Raw genomic sequence first — 18,735 nt, 5'->3', positions numbered from 1 at the left:
TGATAGACATGCACAGCAAATCCAGCAATAACACTGTCAGATTTGATTTCAACACTATTAAAGTGTCTATATGGGTCCACACCAGAGAGTTAATTTAACTCTTTTTGGAGAGTTGGTACGTTAACTCTGATTCTCCAGAAAATCTGTCTGGAGTTGATAATTTAACACTTGGTGTTAAGAGTTTATATATTAACTCTCAAAGAGTATTTTAATTTAACTACGTAAGAGTTATCTTCTAATTAATTCTAAAAAGCGGGAATTTTCCTGTTCTGAACTTCTAGAAATTTCTTTTGGAAATAAACATTTACTAAAAAGATGCAATGGTTTTTGAAAAATATTTATTCTGAACTGTGCACCACAATTTCAAAACATTTTCTGAAAGATGTAACAGTGTACATGTTCTCACTTTCATTAGAACTTTGTTTATCAAAAGGTCAGACATAGGTGAGCTGGTAAATGCAAATAACAGCATTCTCATCACTTATTTCTTCAATACAATATGCATGTCCTTCATTCATCACTTTGTAGAACTTCAACGCATTTCTGCTCTCCCCCATATTCCATCTTCACAAGCATATCCTCTGTGGAGATTGAATAAAAATTAGTTGACACTAATTAATGGCACAAATAATCCAGTAATCAATTGCAGCACAGTAAAAAAAAAAAGGAATCCTTTTTGAGCCATTACTTGTGTAAAGTATTTTCCCAAAAGACAAGGACACAGGCAACAGGTAATACTGAACTAAATGTAAAATCTCAACCTTTTTCATTTTTACCTAAACCGTGTGCACAAAACTCTGGAGAGATCTAAATGCTAACGTAGAACCCAGTCAGGACGTCTGCTACTGCTGTTTGCTCATTTTTGGGTTTTTTTATGGGAGATCATTTTCAGGCTTCAAGTAGCACCATCATACCAACATTTCACATTCTAGACATTGTTTTAGTTGTATTTGACCAAAAATTTGACTGAAAATTCACATGCAAGCTTTTTTTCAAGGCTGTGGTATTTGCCCGCAAACAATACCTTTCAGCTAGCTAAAACAGAATATTATGCTATCACCGAGCAACACGGCTAATGCCTTTCACACAGCTTTGTCTCAACTCCAAAGAGCCACAGAAGTAAAAGCTAATAATAATTGAAACAATCTTTGAAAAAATGACTTACCAAGCATGGTAAACAACTCAAATATGTAGAGCAAAATGTTCTGAAACAGCTTCACTTCAGCTTCGATTGGAGCCTATGGTGCTGGGGGCGGAGTCTGTGAATTTACTCTATTGGTGTCATAGCCCCTGTAGGAGTTCAGAGTTAAGAGGTTAAGAGTTAATGTTTCCATTGTAACACCTCCAGATGTGACATAGAAACACTCATTTTTAACACTCGATTTTAACTACTATCATTTTACACCTCAGAGTTACATTAAAAGAATGTGACTCTACTTAGAGTAAAATTAACTCTACTTTTGCAAGAAGACTACTAACACCAAAACATTTAACACTTTTGAATTTGCTGTGTGGTATTAATTAGAAACAAGACAATATTGTAATATGCAGTCCTAATCCCTGCTTATTACACAGAAACTACCAGTGTTTCCTGGTAAACCTCACATTCCTTGAAGACTTCTTGCTTTAAAATGTTGTAAATATTACACTATTAATGACATTTTAAAGCAAGCAAAACAGGCAGTAGAAAAGTGCTATATAAGAACCAGTCTATTTACCATTTACTCATCTTAGCTAGCTAGGTCTCAGTTTAGCTTACAAACACATTTAACTTACTGAAAAAGTGCGGCAGGGTCTCGGGTTCTTCTGTTAGGTAGTCCAGTTTATGGAAGAACACCTCAAGCTGTCAGGTTGAAACAGTCGGTGCACTTTTGTAATGTAAATGCTGCCCCTCCTCTCAGCATCTCTGCTCTATCTGCCATTCCCGAACAGAGATACACTCAAAAAAGTGAAATCGGGTGGTTATTGCATTTACAAGTCTCTAACATGTAATTTGAACAAAATTTATTTATGTTTCCAAGGTGAACATAATTAAATCTGCATAAAATTTACCAACTTAGCACCTCTCAAATTTATTCTTGTTGATATGACATGATAAAATCTAACAAGAGTGGTTAGTTGCCTTAAAGACTCGCGATATCACAGGATCACGGGTGATTTTAACCACAGGAGGCAGGAAAGCACATGGTTTGCTTCGTGGTCATCTTGGAAAGATAAGAATGAATCTGTCTTCATCCATCCAGATGAAAATACTTTTTGCGCAAAGATATCATTAGTTTGTCTATTCATTTCAGTGATATTTATTCACATTTGTTTTTTGTTGTTTTTTTAAATCTGTCTGTTTATGCCATTCTAGCTAGCTAACACGTTAGTGCAACAATGTAGCACAATGTCAAGCTAGCACAAGTATAAAAGTCTAATATGAAAGACATAGCTACTTCAAATGTAGACAGTGTAGCAAGTTTTCAGACCCCCTTAGTGACTTTTTTTCTAAAAAGCGACTAGCGACAAATCTGGCGACTTTTTCTGGTGTTATTGGAGACTTATTTATGATGACTTTTTGACGTTAAAGGGCGTATCGCTTTTACTCTCAACAAGCAGCGGGTATATTTTATAGTTTTGTACTGTCTTTCTAGAATATCATTAAATTTACATAAGTAGACTGATTTATACATGTAAAAGGTAAAATAACATAACATCACTGTAAATATAGTAAAACACAATTGACTTGTTTTTTAAATATATATTTTTGTACATATGCATATTTAGATTGTAAAAATACATTCAGAAATGTATCATAATTTCACAAATATTTGTATGTTATGTGAGAGATTGATCTGTTAAATTCAAATGTAATACTATGGAAAAATATATAAGATGATCAAAAATTAATGAGAATAATCAATAATTAAAGGAGTATTTGAATTATAATTTTGCTGAAAATTTCATGTCATCTAGGTCTGATTCAATAATTCAGAGGTAACAAGTGAAAATATAATTAATAGGAATAAAAACTTAAAAAAATATATAAAACACGGTCACGCTGTGCTAATTATATATTTTAAAAAATAAATGTAGAGGTAGGAATTGCAATTAATACAAATCTCAAAGAATTCACAACATCTGCACCTGGGGGGAGGGGGCGTGGCCATGAAAACAATGTGACATCCCATTGGATGTTGGGACACATAATAACATGACGCTAAGCATCGGCCAATGAATGTGAACTAACAACCACAAGGTCGCGGGTATAGAATAGAATAGAATAGAATTCAACTTTATTGTCATTGCACATGCACAGGTACAGGGCAACGAAATGCAGTTTGCATCCATCCAGAAGTGCTTTAGTGATATAGATATATTACAATATATATTAGCAATAATATAGATATGTAAGTATGTTACAGAAATGGGTCTATTATGGTATGTTATAATGTACACGGTATGAAGTATGTTAGGAATATTCTATAACTATAAGTATGTACAGGCTGTAGTGAGTACAAGCTATGTACAGGCTATGAACAGGATATAAATATGAAATAAAAAAACTATACAGAAATCTGAGATATACAGTTATACAGAAATGTGAACTATGCAAGTTATAAACAGTTGTAGGATTAAAAATTATCGTATGATTATTTACACAGAACTATACAGTAGTGCAGTTAAGATAAGTGAGATATGTGGATAATTTCTACAGAGAGAGAGAGAGAGAGAGAGAGAGAGAGAGAGAGAGATAGCCTTTATTTGTCAGTTGCAGGTCTTTTGCCCACAACCGAGATGACAGACCTTGCCGACCATACATACAATACACAAACATCACATTGGGGAGACAGGTCAGGCTAGGTAGCGAGGAAAAAAAACATCGAAATGTGTAACACAAAAGGATAATACAGGAATGCACAGATATCAACACACCATAGCACAATAAACACAGACAGCAACATGGGAAAGAGTTCCAGTGTGTACATCTGATCTGGGACCGCTGCAATCTTTCGACTGCGCCTCCAACTGACCCGATGTCCACATCAGAGGGGAGGTAAGCGTTGGAGGTGGCGTTGGATCCGGGGTAGGGAGGGTGATGCGTCAGTGAGTGCTTATCAGTATCAGTATATGTATGTGTGTGCGTGTCGATAGATCAGCTGAGACAGTGTCCTTCGCCCTGCCAGGCTAAGTAAACAGTCTTCCAGCCAACCCAGGTGGCCTTGCATGGAATGGGAAGGAACAGACTAAACACAGTCGTTATCAGGGTGTTTTTGTTCAGCTCCGGCCTTGTAGCTGGCGCCGAGAGGTATCCGGATGAGTGATGTTAATTTTTTACTTTAGTGCAAACAGCTCATATGAATTTCAAAGCAGTTCTACAGTCCAACACTGGTCCCATTGGAGAGCCGCGAGCTTCGCCATACTTGCTTTCTGTGATGTTGTCATTTCTTGTGCTCAAGGAGCCGATTTCTGAGAACTCACGGCAGTGTGCCTCCCCGAGATGTCATCCAATTTTGCGCCCAGAGATGTAGAGGTGTATAAAGTGCTAGTGATTGTGAATGGTGGTTCAGTCCATGTTATTATTGTGTGTTTGAGGCTACGGTTGTCCATTGTGTGTGTGTGTAGGTGGTTGTGGGTGTGTGTATGTCCAGTCCATAAGTTTAACGTGGGTCAGATGTCAGGAGGCAGAGTTCAGGAGTCTGACAGCTGTGGGGAAGAAGCTGTTCCGGTACCTGGTGGTCTTAGTCCGGAGGCTCCTGTAGCGCCTCCCAGAGGGCAGGAGGGTGAAGAGTCCATGTGATGGGTGACTGGGGTCTTTGATGATTTTCACAGCCCTTTTCAGACACCGCTTCCTGTAGATGTCCTTTATGGCAGGAAGTGGTGCTCCGGCGATGCGCTGGGCAGTTTTCACGACCCTCTGCAACGCCTTCCGGTCCGAGGCAGAGCAGTTCCCATACCAGACTGTTATACAGTTGGTCAGGATGCTCTCGATGGTACAGCGATAGAAGTTCACCAGGATGTCTGAGGACAGGTGGTTTTTCCTCAGAGTCCTCAAGAAGAAGAGGCGCTGGTGAGCCTTCTTGACCAGCTTGGGGCAGTTGGTCGTCCAGATGAGATCCTCGGAGATGTGGACTCCCAGGAACTTGAAGCTGCTCACACGCTCCACAGCCGTCCCCTTAATGTGGATGGGTGGATGTGGGTCAGCATTCCTCCTGTAGTCCACGATGAGCTCCTTGGTCTTCTCTGTGTTAAGCAGCAGGTTGTTTCTGTCGCACCACTCAGCCAGACGATCCACCTCCTCCCTGTAGGCAGCACTGTAGGAAAACATCCTGATATAAAAGTATTTTACTGCATTTTACAGTTTTGTTCTGTTCTTCTAGAATATCATTAAAGTTACGTAAATAGACTGTGATTTCACGTTTCAAATGTAAATTAAGGTAAAATCACTGTAATGTAATAAAACATAATTTTCATGATTATTAAATATATCTGTCTGTACATATTACAGACATACATATTTAGATTGTTAAAATACATTCACAAATGTATCAAGATTTCACAAATATCTGTCCATTATTTGAAAGATTGAACTGTTGAATTCAAATGTAAGTCTATGGAAAAGTATATAACATGATTCCTATAAGCTTGTGTTACATCACATAAGTATTATTATCATTGCTATTTAGGGTGATCGTGGCTCAAGAGTTGGCAGTTCGCCTTGTGATCAGAAGGTTGCCGGTTCGAGCCCTGGCTTAGACACTCTCTTCACCTACTGCCTACTGGTGAGGGGCCGATGGTGCGATATGGCAACCTTGCCTCTGTCAGTCTGTCCCAGGGCATGCAATCCATTATTATTTAAACCAGCGGTTAACTGTATATTTCTGTACATTTACGTATTATAATTCATATTGCCACATTCATTCACCTTGTTTATAGGTAATTTCATTGTTTGATCACGTTAAAATGTTCCTAATTTAATGTCTAAAAGCACTTGGAAAAGGCAGAAATTACTGAAAATAACTGTATTTTCATGAGAAAGTTATTTTCTGTTATTTTACGGTCGTATTTTGGCGCCCCGGCTGCCGGAATATTACAGTTTTTTTAAGATGTAAGATTTTTTAACAGTGTATATTAGCATGACCTATTGTGCCAATTAGGCAATGATGTCATTTAGCAACTTCTAGCGACTTTTAGGACAACCAATAGCGACCTTCCTTACTGAGGAGTTGGCAACACTGAATGTAGATATTGTTTATAACTTTTCTTGCCTTATGGACCAATATGGCATTTGATTGACCTTTATTATAATTATGTATTTATTTTATTTTCGCTTGCTACAAACGGGACAGACATGACTGGGGGATAGGACAGGGAGAAAGAATGAAAGAAAGAGAGGGAGAGAAAGAAAACCAGAGGGGAGAAGAGACGGTGAGAAAGGGGGGGAAGAAAGAAAGAAAGACAAACAAAACACCTGGATCACCTGTATGGAGAAAAAAAACAGAAGAGAAAGCAAACAAAAAAAGAGCAACATAATAAAAACAGCACCATCACAATAAACTAGCTAGCAGTAGATAACAGTAGATACTAAGTATTAAACGATATTGTGCCGCACGCAAGATAGACAGCGCACAATGTGCTTTGAGGCAGCAGCCAAGAAAGGTGTAGTCCGCGTCTGTGAACACCCGTGTGTACACCTGTGTGCACACCTGTGTGGATCAGCATGCTTGTATTCCAAAGGTTTCTCCATGTAACGATCTGCTAGGGAGTGTGGGGAGACATAGCCCCGTCCCCCAGGGCATGAAGCAGGTATGTAGGAGATCCAGGCCCCAGACATCCAGAGGCCCTAGAGTACGAGGACCCGAGGAGGACCACCAAAAGGGGGGGAACCGTGCCACCCTCCTGGGAAGAGCTGAGTAGAGCTCCGTAGCTGCTGGGTGACCTCAGCAGCTACGGAGCAGAGGCCAGAGGGTGTTGCAGTGGTGTGCCCGCGGGCTCTGCCGGCAGCCAGCTGTACCAGAGAGGACCGAGCTTCAGGCCCAGAGACCAGAGGCCTGAGGGCACCCCACTCCCCGGAAGGGGCCCAGCCGGACCACAGGCGCCAGGCCCCGCCAATCAGCCACCAGGAGTGAGCCGGTACATACATGAGGGCCCAGCCCCAGTCGACAAGGACCACCAACACACCAACGTCTGAGGGCATCAGCCACCGGCAGGGAGTGTGGTGAGGGGAGATAGGCCTCCGTACTTTGGAGGGCCTGAGATGTTCCCAGAGAGGTTGAGTCTAAGACCCAACCTGACATATAGACACAGACAAACAGGTGCACGCGGACACAAACGTGCATTCCCACCCCCATATACACAACCAAATACTCGGCACTCACCCAACGTGTAGACAGACACAAATAGACACTGCACAGACAGTCACACTCCCCAAACATACTCTATATCCCAGGTCCAGGTACCCCCGCCCCCAGAGGGGCAAGCCGCACCTAGACCCAGGAGATGTAACCCTTCTCTCTGGGGTGGAGGCAACCGGACCACCTCCTTATCTGCAGTAGCAGGGAGGCCCCGCATCCCAGACCCCAATCTGACGGCCAGCACCTCCTCCCAGCCCCCCAGCCCTGACGGCTAACAGAACCGGGGTGAGTGAAGACCCCAAACCAAAGATATTGTTTATAACTTAACATCTGCAAATAAGCTAGTTGGGCTCTACCACAGAAACTGTGGTGATAAATATAAATTTGATTTATGGGTTGTTGAAATGTGTAAGTTTGTAAGTTTCAACTGTTGCACAGTAGTTTATGATGTTATGACCGACACATCACTACAATTTATTATTATGGCAGTAATAGTAGTAGTAATTAGAATCAAACTTATGAGAAAGGAGACCCCTTGAACCTTGAATCAGCGTGATGAGAACTACTGATAATGAAAGAATCTTTGGAAAAAAATTATCTGAGGAGAATTTTGTTAATTTTAGTCTGACCCCAATCCCATCCGCTGACATGGAGGGGCAGGGTTTATGACCTATACTGTAGCCAGACACCAGGGGTCGATAGAGAAGTGCTGGCTTCATTTTTGGGGAGCTCTTAGGTTGTCCATATTTTCTACAGTCATTTATCAGTACCCACCCACACAGTGCACTCATTAAGTTCGCAGATGTTACTACCTTGGAGGGGTTAATCTCTGGGGGAGACGAGACACCATACAGAGCTGTATCAAAGGCTCAAAGGCTGTTGGATTGGTGTGCACCAAGACAAAAGAGCTGGCAGTTGACTTCAGAAGGAGAAAGTCCGTGCCTGCAGCCCACTAGCATCAACGGGGAGTGCATGGAAAGGATGTCCAGCTTCAAGTTCCTGAAGGGTGTGCACATAGACACAAACCTCCAATGGAGCTCAAAGACCTCCAAAGACCAGTTGTAAAGAAGGCCCAACACCTTCTCCATTTTTTGAGACTCCTCAGAAAAATGGACCTGAAGAGGGAGCTGCGGATCATCTTTTACTGTTGTTCCATTGAAAGTCTGCTGACATACTGCATGTTTGCATGGCAAACAAGAAAGCACTTCAATGGGTCATTAATATGGCCCAAAAAATGATTGGACATCCTCTTCCCTCCCTGAAGGACCTGTGCAGCACTCGCTGTCTCAAGAGGGCATGCAGCACCCAGGACATCGGATGGTTAAGCTGTTGCGTTCTGGCAGGAGATTCAGATTGCTGAGGTCGCGGACAAACAGACTCAAGGACATCTTTTACAAAAGGACAATAGGTCTAATCAGTGGTAACAATGACCTGATTGGCTACCTCCGTAGTCTTTTTTGGGGGAACAATAATAATAATGTGCAATAAACATTCACTTATTCTTTTGTTGTTGTGTTGTGTATTGTTGTGTAAACAAATAAGAATAAATAAAACAAATAAAAGAGATTTATTTGTACAACACCTAATTTGTCTGTCATACAGCTTTTGTCCATTAATGTTTTGGGGGTGCGTGCACAGGGATGGGGGCTGCGGTTGCACCAAACCATTTTCTTGCCTAGGGCACTAAAATCGCTAGAGCCGTCTCTGGATTTACCAGTATTCTAATGATTTTTCATTAATACAGAATATTTTTTACTTTTTTACTTAACTGGAAGGATATTCACAAATTCAACTGTCCTGTATCAAAAACCCATCTTTGTAGCTGTTATTAATTTAGCTGTCAAGCAAATGTATAGGGACCTCTACAAAGTGAAACAGAGGTACTACAGTATAACACAAATACTGAAGAATTGGCCACTCCTAATTTCTATTGATCTGTTAACCTTATAAGGTAAAACTATAACGTTCATGTCACATAGCCTCTGTCCGCCATGGGACAGAGGCTACATACAATCAATGCCATGATTGTATGTGAACTAAAAGCTGACTTCGTTGATTTTTAAATAATTTAAAGGAAATGCACACCCCATTGTATCTAAAATAAATCACTTTTTATGTTTGTATTTTCTTAATAATATTGACATATTTTTTGTTTGATTTTTTAGGAATATTTAGAAGCCATTTTTGTTTTCAAGGTCAAGAAAATAACTGTCCTTATTAGTTCTCATTTTCAGAGGTAAAAAGAATTCAGCTCACCCAGAATGGCATTTTGATCTGTGCCTCAGCGCTTCTGACCTGCTTTTCAATTGTAATGGCATTGTATTACAGCCAGTTCCAGCTTACTGAGTCTCAAGATTGAGCTTTTTGCAGTTAAAAAAGGTGTAACATTCAGACAAGTTACTTTCCTTTGTCCTTGGCCACAAAATGAGATTTCCAAAATTTGTTGTTATGTAGTCGGTTAATGCTGACACTCTCTCAAGGTGAGTAAATTCTGTTTTTAGTGCTCTAAACATTATATCCATAAGACCAGTCAAACATCTGTTTTGCAAATATTCCACTCGGTCTCATATGATTACTTAGTCATAGATTAATGTATATTACACGGGTACAGAAAATATTCTTATTCAGCATTAATCAGCTGTAGTATGGTTTTGTCTTCATGTTAAACGTCTGTAAAGCCAGTCAGTTAATAAATGAGAGAGTTGCCTATTTACTGGATAGGCTTCAGGGATAGGCTTCTGTCCCCTGCAATGTTTTGTTTTTTTATTGGCATTTCCTTGACAGTCAGTTGCAACCTGACTGACAGACCAAAAGTTATATTAAAATGTGATCTGCAATTATATTAACATTTGAAACATCACTGTTTATTAAAATATATTTTTTGAATTCCAAACAGCTATCTAAAAATTACAATTATTTAATATTTAAGCGTTTTCCCCCACATTGACTTTGGTTTACTAGGTGTACTGTGAAGAGTTTCAATCAGTACAGTAATAACTAACTATAACCACATGCTCATATTTATTGCAGTCTGATTTTGTGATTTATTTAGCTGACGCAGTATTAATACTCATCAAACTAACATTCAGCCCACTGGGTGTCACTAAGTATGAAAACATTTGGAGGCTATAATTTTTTGGACTTTTCACTTGTCAGAGATGATTAAGAATTTAACATCAAGTGTGTTACTTTTATTCAATCCAGGGGTCTGAACTAAAGAGTTTACAGTCTTCTTACAGACAAATTATCCATGACGTTCCATACCGTGTTGAGGTTAATGGTATGGCAATGCATTTGAGTAATTACAGATTGAATTTCAAATATTAAGAAAGATTATAAACAATTGCATTAATTTTCCTATAGACTCTTCATGTAGGTGGCCCCTACTGGGCAGACTTGACGCAAAAACAAAATGTGCACATCTTCCACAGTATAGACACTGACTAGCCTGCCTCCTTTGTCTTATCTGAGAACTTAGCCTCCCAACTTAGGTCATGTCTGACTGAGGTTCCAGAGATGGAGTGCATTAACCAGCACAAGCAGCTTCTGCTCCTCTCCAGCCAGGATGTGGAAGTTGAGAGTATTGACACGAGACATGCTGTGCACGGTTAGCTATTTTGACTTGGTCAGAAGGGTATGAATGGGTTAGTTGGCAGAATACAAACAGAGTTATTCTGAGGCAAATTGCCAAAGACTCTTTTACAAATGATGTGAGTAGTCTTCTGAATGGGGAATAAATGCTTTATTCACTGGTATCTACTGTGGTGCCTTGGGGAGTGACCATAACACAGCAGCATGAGATGTAGGAACACATAACAGTGTTTACAGATTCATATTTGCATCATACCTCCAAGCTGGTGTAATTATTCCTGAGTTTGCTCTGACTCATGGAGTTTTGTTATGCTTTCCCCAGTAAAGCTTCTTGAGTGCTCTATGCACCAAATCATACAGATCATACGCTGGAAAGTTTCTGCAATGTCACAACTACAATACCCAAAAGATAAAGTTAAATGTTCTAACAATTTCGGGATAACACTTAAGCATTTGCCACAGTTCAGGAGAGTATTTTAATTTTAAATGTTGCAGGTTCAAGCAGATTCTGGTTTGTATACCGACTGTATAACTTCAACATCAACATCGTTCTCTACGGGGCAAGAGTAGATCAGACAGGCATTTCCAAAAGTTGGGCAGGCCAGCACACCAGGAAAGACATTGTAATAGATGTGATAGAAGAGGTTTGATGGGATGCGCTGTGCCAAGGCTTTGGAGCATGTGTCGAGAAATCCAGGAAGGCTTTTGTCAAACGCGTTTCAAGGCTTGTTTCTTTAAGGGCGAGTGATGTCACAGACAGCTGAAGTCTCAATGTTTCAAAAAGTGGCTCAAGTGTTTGTGTGATTTATGAATATATACAAAGCAGACTGTGTTCTTGTTGGAATTTGGCTCTGTGACATAGAGGAGCTTGTTTTCATGCAGCCTGCTGAAAGGAGAAGTTTAATCCTGTCTGGCAACACTCTGAGCTGATATCTTATAATAAAGTCTTACAAATAATATGTCTGCAAATAATGAAATTTGTTACTACTATGATATTCACAGTAATTGAAAAAATACTTAATAGCTGTTTTGCAAATGTAAGCAATTAATTAACTTAATACATTTTTTAGATGTCTTTCTGTTTGCTTTTCCTCACTCATTGAGAAACCTCAAGTCTGTTTTGGGCTTCATCAAGTGCACTGATTTATCCTGACATATTAGAGAGGGTTGGTGAAATCTAGATTCGTCTATTGCTATTATATATGGACTAAATGTTGATACCTCTTCTTTTTTCATACATTCTTCACTGTCGGATTGTTTTGATACCACTTTTACACCTTGTTTTCACCAGTACACAACTCACATTATAGCTTGAACTACTTTTTAGTTGGTAGCTCAATTGCAAGCAATATTACAGACACTCAGGCTCTCAAAAATTTAACATAAACACATCTCTGACAGCTTGTTGGTTAGTTATCCAGTGTAAACTATCACCCATTTGGAACAATCCAAATATAGGTCAGAAAACAAAAAAATGATACTTTCTGTGATGAGAATCACCAATTACTCCACTAACTGCATGTCTTTGGAATGTGTGGGTAATGGTAAAACAGGGTGTAAGACAAACAAACAAAAACAAAACTTGTCAGTAATTATTGAAGTCAAGGATTAAATAAATTTATTAAGTTATAAGATGTTTATGTCAAAACTGTTGCAGTGTTTTCAAAAGATGGTTCTGCTTATGAATACTGGAGTGTTGGTGACCTTATCATTTTAATTTAATTAATTAAAAATCATCCATCCATCCATCCATCCATTCGCTTCCGCTTATCCTTTTTCAGGGTCGCGGGGGGCGCTGGAGCCTATCCCAGCTGTCATAGGGCGAGAGGCGGGGTACACCCTGGACAGGTCGCCAGTCTGTCGCAGGGCTAACACACAGGGACAGACAACCATTTGCACTCACATTCATACCTAGTGACAATTTGGATTATCCAATTAACCTATCCCCACAAGCTGCATGTCTTTGGACAGTGGGAGGAAGCCGGAGTACCCGGAGGGAACCCACGCAAACACGGGGAGAACATGCAAACTCCACACAGAAAGACCCCGGCCTGATGTTGGAATTGAACTCAGGACCTTCTTGCTGTGCGGCAACAGTGCTAACCACCGTGCCACCATGCTGCCCATTAATTAAAAATCAATGTATTTAATTTAAAACATTTAATAAATCATTTTTTTCCAATTTTAATTCATTAGTGTCAGATTTAACTAATTATTTAATTATTAATTAATTAATATCTCTGGCGTTGGAGAAGACCCTTTCATATGGCAATGAAGAGACAGGGGTACAAAAGTATCCAACAGCAAGGTAAATATAGGCACCTCTGCCGAAACGATGCCCAGGTGTTCTTGTACCCCAGTTGCTTGGCACACAACAAACACTTTAGCTTGGAATGGAAAAAAACAAAACAAAAAAATCAAAACAACAGATCTTGGGACCAAAAGTCCCAGTTTTTGTGCTTTTGGATTGAGCACAGGGGGAAAGTCAGTTCCGCTCACAACTGTGGCTAGGGCTGGGTGCCTAGTGTTTGATGAGGGTGAAGATACCTGCTCTAGCTGAGGCTTCTTGTCAGGATGCACGGACAGAAAAAAAAAATCATACTCATTAGAAATCATCATCATCTTCCCCCTGTATGGGGACTTTTTTTTAAGAAAGAAAAAAGATATTTTTTAAAAAGAGAAAGAACCCCAAAACATGCTGCGCCAAAAATTGGTCCACCCCAAGGATCGGGTTAAGTGTTAAGTGCCAGGAAGATTTATACATCGGGGAAACCAAACAACCTCTGGTGAAGTGTCTGGCACAACAAAGAAGAGTGACCTCGTCAGGCCAGGACTCCGCAGTCTATTTACACCTACAGGCCAGTGGGTACAGTGGGTAACAGTGGGTTATCATGGGTGGGTAACGGGTCGGCTCGTAGCCGACCCGTTAGCACCATGGCTACTTCACCTGTCCCTTCTGCACTTTCTTGCTCATTGTGTCAGATGTTTAGTTACTCCTCGGCCTCCTTTAGCAGTAATGATATCTGTAACAAATGTAGCATATTTGCAGCTCTGGAGGCCAGGATTACTGATCTGGAGACTCGGCTTTGCACCCTGCTCTCACCCTTAGCTAGCCAGGCCCCTGTAGCTGGTGCAGCCGAAGATAGCGTAGGCCCCGCTAGCTGTTCCCCGGCAGACCCCAAGCAGCTGGGGAAAGTCTGGGTAACGGTGAGGAGGAAGCGTAGTCCTAAACAGAAGCCCCAGGTACACCACCTGTGTATGTAGGTCAGGTCAGGTCAGGAGGCCGGCCGGGCGGGAGGCACCGGCGGCGACGTAGGTCAGGGGGCTGTCCGTGACGGCAATGATGTCCAGTCATCGGCCCGGAAAGTGGCCGAACAGGATGAGCAGGCCGGACAGGACGAGCAGGCCGGACAGGACGTGCAGGACGAGCAGGCCGGACAGGTCGTGCAGGACGAGCAGGCCGGACAGGTCATGCAGGCCGAGCAGGCCGGACAGGACGTGCACGCCGAGCAGGCCGGACAGGCCCAGACGGCATGGGGACCTCAGGCGCAGACGAAGCTAGACAGAGCGAGGCAGGACCAGGTGACGCCGAAGGCGAAGACTCGGAGGCTGGACCAGGCGACGCCGAAGGCGAAGACTCGGAGGCTGGACCAGGCGACGCCGAAGGCGAAGACTCGGAGGCTGGACCAGGCGACGCCGAAGACTCGGAGGCTGGACCAGACGAGGGCGGCGCTGCAGGGAACGGCATGGGAGCCGCAGGTGGTGGCGCTGCAGGCGACGCAGGTTGCTGGATGCGCCCCTCGGACCCTCCAGCGGGAACAGGAGGCTGGACGGGCCCCTCGGACCCTCCAGCGGGAACAGGAGGCTGGACGGGCCCCTCGGACCCTCCAGCGGGAACAGGAGGCTGGACGGGCCCCTCGGACCCTCCAGCAGGAACAAGCGGCTGGACGGGCCCCTCGGACCCTCCAGCGGGAACAGGCGGCTGAAGCGGTCCCTCGGACCCTCCAGCGGAGGCAGGTCGCTGGACGGGCCCCTCGGACCCTCCAGCGGGAACAGGAGGCTGGACGGGCCCTTCGGACCTTCCAGCGGGAACAGGCGGCAGAAGTGGTCCCTCGGACCCTCCAGCGGGAACAGGCGGCAGAAGCGGTCCCTCGGACCCTCCAGCGGGAACAGGCGGCAGAAGCGGTCCCTCGGACCCTCCAGCGGAGGCAGGATGCTGGACGGGTCCCTCGGACCCTCCAGCGGGAACAGGCGGCTGAAGCGGTCCCTCGGACCCTCCAGCGGGAACAGGCGGCTGAAGCGGTCCCTCGGACCCTCCAGCGGAGGCAGGAGGCTGGACGGGCCCCTCGGACCCTCCAGCGGAGGCAGACGAAGGCTGGACGGGCCCCTCGGACCCCCCAGCGGAGGTGAACAAAGGCTGGTACGGTTCTCCAGAATCCCCAGCGGGAACAGAAGGCTGGACGGGCCCCTCGGACCCTCCAGCAGAGGCAGAAGGTTGAGTAAACGACTGAGGAGAGAACTGAGCAGGTGACTGAGCCGATAGGTGAGCTAATGTTTGAGCTATGGATAGAAGTTTAAGATGTATTGACTCTTGTAAGAATGGTAGTAATGGTGCGTGAGGTGGTGGATTAGCAGATGGCTGGGCTAGGTTGTCTGAGCCCACGGAGCCTAAAGAAAACTGCTGGACGGGCTCACCTGAGCCTCCAGTGAGGTCAGAAACAGGTGCAGGTACCTGCCGGACACCAGCCACTCCCACCCGAGGAGAAGGTACGGGTGCCGGAGCTAACTGATTCCCGGTCATCCTCACCCTGGGAGCCGGGACAGGCACCGTCAATGGCTGGGCAGCTGCTGTCCCCACCCGAGGAGCTGGTATGGGTGCAGCGACAGGCAGAGGCTCAGCCGGCCTGGACACTGGAGCAGGGACCAGCTGGACTTCAGCCTCCCTCACCTGAAGCACTGAAACAGGTGCAGGGGAATGCTGGGCCCGAGCTGCCCTGGGAGCAGGAACACAACGGTGCAAAGGAGCAGGCTCAGCAAACACAGACTCCTCTAAAATATTTTTTAGCTTCCTTCCACCACCACGTCTAACAGTCTTAACAGTTTTCACCGTCCCAGAATTTATAGTGTTCACATGATTGTCTTTTTCCAGCTCAGAGGGAGCAGAATGACAGTCATTATAACTCACCATGGGGAGTGTCTCAGCAGAGACAGAGTGGCGACTGCGTGAGCGTCGCTTTCTCCGGGAAGTGGGAGGTGGCGAACTGGGCTGCGATGAGGAAGCAGAGAGTTTGTGAAGCTCAGAACGTGGCAGACCCAAAAACAGAGCGAAGGACTGCAGCGGAGTGAGTCTAACGTCCGGCGTCACGTAATCCTTCCTCCGCCGCTTAACCCTCTTGTCGGACTGGTAATCCAGGGGTGAAGGCGGAGGTGTAGCGACCGGAGAGAATGAGCAGGTGCTCAACCTGATCGCCCGAGGCATAGGCGCCGGCTCGGCCGTAGCCATGGCAGTTTGGAGGCTGCGGGGCCCTCCCAAAGCCAAACGTGACCCATAGAAGGGTGACTGGAGCTCCCGGGCATGCTTAGCCTCCTGCCTCACGCTCTCCGTGACGAAGGCAGAAACTGCGGGTCGCCGATACCACACAGAGTCTGCTGGGTCCATGTTCTGGTCGCGATCTTCTGTTAGGGAACGGCTGTGTGCAGGCAGGAGAAGGACCCAAAGTGCAGACTCCGGAGACAGAAAGTAACTCAAAACAGCTTTAATGTTAAACTCAAAAAAGTAACAAAACTGAGTATCCAAAAAATAACTTACACGGACAGAACACACAGCTAGATAAACGGTAGATCGCGACAATGACAAACTGAAACACAGGGCTTAAATACATAGAGGGAGCAATCAGGGAATGGACAACAGGAGGGAAACACAGCTGGGGCAAATCAGAACTGACGAGACAAGGAAGCGTAAACTGAACACACTGAGATAAGACAGAGACCTTCAAAGTAAAACAGGAAACACATAACACAGACTGAACAAAAGACACAGACTCACATGCAGGCACTACAACAGAGGGAACAGAGACGTGGAACCAGGGCAGACACAGACACTGACTGGACATGGGGATATAGCAGACAGGGGAGACAACAACTAAGGATTACACAGAGACAAACCATAAGACATGACTCTAACGAAAACCCAAAGACTAGAAATTATAAATAATATAATAAACTCAAAACCCCTGGGTCAACGACCCAGGCATCCTAACAGAGGAGGCTGACAGAGAGTGTGCAGCCAGACGAGCCTCCGTCAAGAAATTAATACAGACATTAAAGTTATTGGTAAGGCACTTGCCTCTCGACTAGAAATTCTAATCTCCTCAATAGTTCATAATGACCAAAAAGGGTTCATCAAAGGCAGAGATTCTACTTACAATGTTAGGCTACTCACCCTCATTATCCAGGGATAGTGTCAGAAAACAAGAGGAATGGTAATGTCACTAGATCAGAAAAAAACTTTTGTTAATTGGTAAGCAAGGAAGCAAAACAGAATACACTGAACATGCGACTAAATAAAACATTAACATTAGACCTTCATAAAGACGCAGACTTGACACTGTGACATGGAGACATGACTAACTAGGGGAACAGAGGGAACATGAAACATGGAGACAAGAGTAACTAAACATGATACTATACGATTACAAAATCGATCATCGGCCTAGAACGTCCTGGTGCCACGTGCACTTATGGACACTCTTATGTTCGAAGAAGGTGTTCATTATGGCCAAACTGTGATTTGCACAGAAGTCCAATAACAAAACATCACTCGGGTTCAGATCAGGGAGGCTGTTCCTCCCAATCACGCCCCTCCAGGTCTTGCCGTCTTTACCCATGTGAGCACTGATGTCTCCCAGCAGGACAACAGAGTCTCCAGGTGGAGCACCCAAGGCTGGATACTCTGAACTGCCACTCGGCGCATAAGCGCAAATGACAGTCAGGACCCTTTCTCCGACCCTAAGGCGCAGGGAACAAACCCTCTCATCCACCGGGAAAAACCCCAACGTACCAGCAGCAAGCCGAGGGGATATTAGAATACCCACCCCAGCCCGCCGCCTCTCACCAGGGGCAACTCCAGACTGAGACAGAGTCCAGCCCCTCTCCAGGAGACTGGTTCCAGGGCCCAAGCCATGCATAGAGCTGAGCCCGACTATATCTAGCCGGTACCTCTCAACCTCACGCACTAACTCAGGCTCTTTCCCACCAGAGAGGTGACATTTCATGTCCCAATTGCCAGTCTTGGCAGCTGGGGATCAGTCCGCCAGGGCCTCCGCTCCTGGCCGCCACCCAGCACACAATGCACCCGACCCCTATGGCGCCTCCTGCGGGTGGTGGGCCTGCGGGAGGATGGGCCCATGTCTCCTCTTCAGGCTGTGCCCGGCCGGGCCCCATGGACTAAGGCCCGGGCACCAGATGCTCGCCCTCGGGCACCCTCCCCAGGCCTGGCTCCAGGGCGGGGCCCCGGTAACCCTATCCCGGGCAGGGTAAACTGTTCCCTCGATGTTCTTTTCATAAGGGTCTTCTGATTCGCTCTTTGTCTGGTCCCTCACCCAGGACCAATTTGCCATGGGAGACCCTACCAGGGGGCAAAAGCCCCCAGACAACATAGCCCCAGGGATCCCTGGGACACACAAACCCCTCCACCACGATAAGGTAGCGATTCACGGAGAGGGTGTACTGATTCTGAATCTGAAATTCATCTAGGACATCTAGACTTAAGTTAAAGGCCAAGTACATTTTGGTGACTATGTGGTAG

At 44.5% G+C, this 18,735-nt stretch overlaps 1 protein-coding gene across 1 annotated transcript; it reads right to left on the bottom strand.

Moving 5' to 3' along the window:
- Window positions 1-8,206: 8,206 nt before the first annotated feature.
- Window positions 8,207-17,185, bottom strand: LOC146493819 (uncharacterized). Its single transcript, XM_085148185.1, has 3 exons — window positions 15,814-17,185; window positions 15,125-15,714; window positions 8,207-8,336 (listed from the first exon to the last, which is right to left on the bottom strand). The coding sequence occupies exons 1-3, from the start codon at window positions 16,585-16,587 to the stop codon at window positions 8,207-8,209; spliced, it is 1,494 nt and encodes a 497-aa protein (XP_085004311.1). The 5' UTR covers window positions 16,588-17,185.
- Window positions 17,186-18,735: the final 1,550 nt, after the last annotated feature.

The sequence above is a fragment of the Neolamprologus multifasciatus genome, chromosome 22 (genome assembly GCF_963576455.1).
Source record: "Neolamprologus multifasciatus chromosome 22, fNeoMul1.2, whole genome shotgun sequence".
Classification (NCBI taxonomy): domain Eukaryota; kingdom Metazoa; phylum Chordata; class Actinopteri; order Cichliformes; family Cichlidae; genus Neolamprologus; species Neolamprologus multifasciatus.
Note: the sequence above shows the minus strand (reverse complement) of the source record. Positions and strands in the feature narration are given on the sequence as shown.

Bases quoted from the DNA above. Each gene is read 5' to 3' on its own strand.
- LOC146493819 (XM_085148185.1), bottom strand. From the start codon at position 16,587: ATGGACCCAGCAGACTCTGTGTGGTATCGGCGACCCGCAGTTTCTGCC. The intron at 15,715-15,813 runs GTCGCTGCACCC...ACCGGGAATCAG, and splicing joins GGCCGGCTGAGCCTCTGCCT to TTAGCTCCGGCACCCGTACC. The intron at 8,337-15,124 runs GTCCGAGGGACC...CACACCCTTCAG, and splicing joins CATCCTGCCTCCGCTGGAGG to GAACTTGAAGCTGGACATCC.